The sequence below is a fragment of the Rhyacophila brunnea genome, unplaced genomic scaffold, assembly GCF_057557595.1.
Source record: "Rhyacophila brunnea isolate RB1 unplaced genomic scaffold, BYU_Rbru_1.0 scaffold_13, whole genome shotgun sequence".
NCBI classification, from domain to species: domain Eukaryota; kingdom Metazoa; phylum Arthropoda; class Insecta; order Trichoptera; family Rhyacophilidae; genus Rhyacophila; species Rhyacophila brunnea.
This window is the reverse complement of record NW_028232785.1, coordinates 6,972,042-6,978,337: the sequence shown is the minus strand read 5'-3', so window position 1 is coordinate 6,978,337 and position 6,296 is coordinate 6,972,042. Positions and strand designations below refer to the sequence as shown.

The window sequence follows — 6,296 nt, the reverse complement described above, 5'->3', positions numbered from 1 at the left end:
CTAAAACACGCTTACGGACTTACAACGTCGACTGGTTTAAATATTGTTCCGTATTTTTTTGACTTGCTTGAGGCACTTAGACCATAGTTGAAGTTATTGGACTTGGTATGTAGAACATTTTTCTATAAAAATGTCAGTTTTTATTTTTTTTGGTACTTAGCGCCTTAATTAATACCCGTATTCATATAATATACCTTCTAGAAAAAATCATATTTGAAAAAAAATCAACGCCTGACGGGATTTGGGCCCGTGTATAAACTGGTATTGCGGCAATATGCTTTAACCAATTAAGCTACAGCCCTCCTAATTAATTACGAAAAATTAAACTAGCAGGTCCAACATGAAATCCTTATCAAATTGCGTTATTATTAGAATATTTCTTTAGTAGTTATTATAAATCATAATAGTTTTTTCATAATAGATTCGACAAAAATAATGCACACTCTTAGTCATTCTTATTTGTTTTCGTTGAATTCAGAATACATATTACGTATGGTGATGGTTATTTTTTTAAAATTCATTGTGCCCTTCCTGCTTATACCAAACTATAATCGAGAAAAAAAATCCTCTATGTATAAAGTATCTCAAATTATGTTTTATTTAAAGGTATAAATTTAGATGTATTCTATAGAGAATTTTTTTTGACTGCAATTTATAGTGTTAGTTCAATGAAACCAAATAAGTCTGACTGACAAAGTTAGGTGTGCATTATTTATGTAGGGTCTTATCAGCCTACCTCCACACTTCGCCACTTGTACCTATATATATAAAACTAAGTAGGCAATGTTTGTTTGTATTGTATATATATAATATTATAATTGCATTAATATTAAAGATTTAGTACAGCACGATGAACCGATTGGTGTTTTTTCAGGTTACTTGAATAATAAGACTTGTAGTCACAAAAGTTGCACTTAAATGGTTTTTCACCACTATGAATCATTGTGTGGTTCTTCAGAATACTAGGTCGCGTGCATGCATAATCACATTGCGTGCACTTAAAAGGTTTTTCTCCAGTATGAACCATTGTGTGTACATTCAAAGTACTAGCACGTGCACATTTAAACTCACAAATATCGCACTTAAACGGCTTTTCACCGCTGTGAATTAGTTTGTGCATGATCAAATTACTGCGTCTAAGACTTTTGTAATCACACAATGTGCACTTGAAGCGTTTTTCTCCACCGTGGAGCCGTTTATGCAATAACATCGCAGAGGATCGTGCGCATCTGAAATCGCATACTGTGCATATAAACGGCTTTTCGCCACTATGCACTGTTTTGTGTTTGGTAAGATCACTAGTTTGTATACAACTATAACTGCATTCAGTGCACTTCAGTGGTTTTTCACCACTATGAATCTTATTATGTATTTTCAAGTGAGTAGCTCTGTTACATTTGTAATCACATAATTTACACTGAAACGGTTTTTCGCCACTGTGTATCATTTTATGTTTGTTAAAGTCACTTGATTGTCTACAACAGTAATTACATTCAGTACATTTATAAGGTTTTTCTCCACTATGCACCATTTTGTGTATTTTTATATAAGAAGAATTTGAAGATATATAGCTGCATTCGTTACAGGCAAACTTTTTTGCTTTACTTTTCTTTGTAACATTACTAGACAGTGGCGCAGTATCATGTTTAAGTTTGTGATTATTCAAAATGTTAACATCTGAGAAAAATGCAAAGCAAAAACTGCATACAAAATTTCTCTCATAAAACAATGCTTTATCCACGATTAAACAGATTTCTTTTTCCGGATAAATAACAACTTCGTTTTTAACGTAATGTTCATTCATTTTTCTTTCATCACACGGCAGCAAGGGTTCCACATTAGAGATTTTATAAGGTACCGTATAGTGATTTAAAAGTACATTTATATTATTGTTTCTATTTTGATTGGATACGCTGATTTTATGAAAAGGAGAGTGTTTCCCGAATTCTGTTTTAATTTCTTTATCGCAAGATGCATTATTAATATGATCAGGAGACAAAGGACTCTCAGAAATCCTTTCATCAGCGGCTAAATTGTTGCTGTCAATGAAGATATCCTGAAAATAAAGTAACATTAAATTAAATACAGATTATTACCAAAAATCAACATACATAATTTTGAAAACACTCATGAGCAAATATAGCCAATAGAAAAAAATCTTTTTTGAAAAAAGTAAGACACTTAGCAGGAATCAAACCTGCGTCTCTTGGGTATCGCGCCCTGTGCATTACCTCTCTGCTACGACATTTGCGATAAATTTTAACTATTGGCCTTTTTAATACCTGCTCATAAGCGCTCTCCAAATTGAATGTAACATTCTTAAAATCTTCTGAATTATTAGTTGAATAATATAAATAGTTAATTAAAAATATTAGCAAGTTCAAGTAAGTTACAACAGAAAATAATGGAATGATTCGTGACGACGGTTAGTAATTAAAGTAATAAACACTTTTATTAATAAAACAAAAACCGATCGCCTACCGTAACTCAATTTGGAGAGCGCTTATGAGCAGGTATTAAAAAGGCCAATAGTTAAAATTTGTCGCAAATGTCATAGTATAGAGGTTATTCACAGGGCGCGATACCCAATAGACGCAGGTTCGATTCCTGCTGGGTTTCTTACTTTTTTCAAAAAGATTTTTTCTATTGGCTATTAAATTTTATTTCTAAAAGCAATTAAGGAAAAATGAACCAACAATATGTGTAATATGTATTCTTAATCCAACGAAACAAATAAGTATGAATGAAAAACTGTGCACAATTTTATCGTATCGCCCAAAATATACCAAAACTATTATGGTTTGGTTAGGCAGGCTTAATTGATTATAAAAAATGAATCAACATCTGTAAATTGTAGTCTTAGTTCAATAAAAACAAATACGTATGATTACTAGTTTAATGTGCAGTATTTATGGTGGATCTTAACAGCCTACCTCCACCCTTCGCCACTGCTATGTTCTTACTACATCGGATTGATCATTAGATCATTGCATACGTATTCAAGGGTTCGGTGAGAATTTCACTTAGTGTATTAATGCATAACGCTTTCCATTTAGTGTTAACCATAAAGTGTTAATAGCCTAGGTGCCTCCACCCTTTGCTACTGATGTCTACTATGTTAAGGTTTTAAAAACGTACATATAATGTATATTTTAAGCGGATAAACCTTCTGATAATCATACCTAGATGATTAAAATTCATTAATATACCTTAATGTCCGGCTTCCACTCTGGATTTGAGCATCCTGGTTGAGGTTCATCAGAATTAATCAAGCTATTGTTCCCTTCAACAAATTCCACCTTCAAGTCGGCTTGCTGAAAATCAGGCTCTGACTTTACGATGGTCAGGTCCATTGCAGGATTCTGAAAAGTGTGTTATATCGGTGATTTTGAATATAAACATCTAAAATCGTGTCTTCTTCTTTTATGTTCAAAACTTTGTATTTTATATGTAGGTACAACTATCGCATGTAAGTTATATATCGTCAATATAAAACATTTTAATATTTCCAAGTGGTCAAACTACATGATAGTGTCGAAGGGTGGAGGTAGGCTGTTCAGATTCGATATAAATAGTGGACCCTAAACTTCGTCAGTCAAACGTATTTGTTTTCAATGAACTAAGACTACAATGAGTAGATAGTGTTTGTTAGTTTTTAAAATTCAATTAAACCCTGCCTAATCCAAGCCATAGTAGATATTAGTCAAAAACTATTCGTTTATCTATAAAATAATATGCATAATTTGATATATTTTATAAAGAATAATATTTTTTATCGATTGTATTTTGGTTTAGACAGGAATTAAAAAAACTAACCAACACCATCCGTAATATGTATTCTCAATTCAACGAAAACAAATAAGTACTTATGCCTTAATCGTGTGCACTATTGTGTCGGATCATCCATAGCATACCTATACTATAATGGTTTGGTTTAGGCAGGGTTAATTTAATTTTAAAAACTAAACAGCACCATCTGCAAATTGTAGTCTTATTATTTCAAAGTACACAAATAAGTAAGACTGACAAAGTTCAGTGTACACTATCTTTGTCAAATCTTAACAGCCTACCTCCACCCCTCGCCACTGCTACATGATAAACCTATATCACAGTAAACTGCATGGCCCCCACATCCTGAAGCAGGCCCCCCTACCTATCGCTATAGATAATGGCAGTGTGACGCTCTACAGTAGCGTATTTCAAATGGTGTACGAGGTAAAATTAATGTTTATATTTAGTGTATTGTTGTATATTTTAATACATTCATTTGAATTATGGAGTTGTCAAGTATCGATATACAATTAAAAATTGTGTCGTACAACCACATAATTTTAAATATTAACAGTATAAAAGAAAAATATATTTTTTTATTACTATTAGAGACAGTTTGTGATGTGTGTTTATATTACTTATCTGGTCGACTCCCACGCCGGGCGCTTCCTGAGCCCGGGCCCCCAGGCTAGAGCCCTGTCAGCCCCCTCATTTGTGGGGGCCATGGTATACAGTATTTAAATCGGTTTTCAATGTTAAAACTTTTTGGTTTTTGTATTTTTGAAAACACCTGGTACCTACTTGAATTATGAAGTTGTCGAGTATTGATACACAATAATCAAAAATTGTATCGCATAACCACATATTTTAAAATATTAGTATTTTATCACGTTTATCTAACTTTCGTATTACGTACGTATTAGCACGTTTATCTAACTTTCATTTGATCGACCCATCACGCCGGGCCCCTCCTAAGCCCTTGCTCCTACCTCCTCCGGCCTCCTCCTACGCCTTGGGGAGGCCTTCATCCAGCAGTGGATTGACTCCGGCTGATGATGATGATGATATTCAGCCAGCCTGTCACGTGATGCGTCATCTTAATATCACAAAATGGCATATAAAGAATTTGAAAAATGATTGGCATTTTAGTTTGCCTTGTAATGTCATTAAATAGGTAGGTATAGTACGACAACATCTTTTTGGCTACGTGTTAAAACTTTGAACTAACATGCTCCGCCCATTTTTGACTGCACTTCCATTATAAACTAACAAACTCCTCCCATTTAGTAGAAAACAGCGCCTAGAAGCGTAGCCAACAAGATGTCGTACAATAGATGGGTTCTTGCCTGTTTAGTGAAAGCCAGCGGCAAACAAATTTACTGATATACCTACTGGATTATTTGTTAGGTTAGGTTAAGTTATTACTCTTGAATTATTGATGAATTTTGCCGAAATCGTCTATGAAAATTGCCACTGTTTCCGCCTGGCTTTCAGTAAACAGACTTGTACCTACCAATAGTTGTAATTGCACAAGTGCATTGACTTGGTTGAATATAAGTCGAGTGCTGTAAAACTAACCTCAAAACTGCAATATTCATCATATGGGTTTTCTTGCTTTATACTGGAGTGCATAATATTGTCATTTTGATATTTTAATGGTACCTCAAAATTGTGCTGCCCTTCTGCAGCAGATCCGCTTACATTTGGTTCACGTTTCATATCCATTTTACTCATAATATTATCTATAACTCTGTCGATTATTAAATGTTATTATATTGTATTTGAATGCCTATAAAATATGCAACACTAGTATGCAGTAATATCATAATTATTATGAGCAAGGGACATTAAATTCTGACAGTATGACCTACCTACCATAGACCTGTGTTGCCACCTTTTGACACCGAATTTATAGTACATCCGTGGTCTATGAAAAAATTATAGTTTTCGATTGAAAATGTCGACGGCCCCAGGAAAAACCATTGTAAATCTGAAAATAGCGTTTCCGGTTTTATTCGCTTTTTATAATATTTAATTTTTTATGCATGTCCTGTAAAAAAATCAGGTCTCTAGCATAAAAATTGACGAAGTTAGGTTTTTGACAATGGTGCTCTATATCTACATATCGCATCGACCAAATTTGTGTTCACAGAAATATCCGAGGAGTATAGTCATACCTCGATAACAAAAGTGCACTGCGCTTTATTTTACAAATAAGAAGGTTGTTATACTTGCTATAACATTCTTTTACGGAGATCTAAATATACGGCATGATTTATATTGACGTATCACAATAATTTAAAAAAACATATTGGTTTATCTCCAAAAAATATTGGTATTTGCAGTAAGTATTTGCATTATTAGTTTAAAAGTTAGTCAATATTATTGTGTCAGAAAGTTAAGTTAATATATTATTTAATATAAAACCAATACAAGAAACGGAATTAATTTTCACTTGCATAGCTACTTTAAAAAACTTCTCAGTAATTAATATTATCTTAAAATTTTAAGTACTTATATTAATT

The 6,296-nt window shown here is 33.1% G+C and overlaps 1 protein-coding gene across 1 annotated transcript; it reads right to left on the bottom strand.

Moving 5' to 3' along the window:
- Positions 1 to 810: 810 nt before the first annotated feature.
- LOC147076310 (uncharacterized) lies at positions 811 to 5,496 on the bottom strand. Its single transcript, XM_085940374.1, has 3 exons — positions 5,434 to 5,496; positions 3,210 to 3,362; positions 811 to 2,056 (listed from the first exon to the last, which is right to left on the bottom strand). Exons 1-3 carry the CDS (start codon positions 5,494 to 5,496, stop codon positions 830 to 832), a joined length of 1,443 nt encoding a protein of 480 aa, XP_085796500.1. The 3' UTR covers positions 811 to 829.
- Between the last annotated feature and the right edge of the window lie 800 nt (positions 5,497 to 6,296).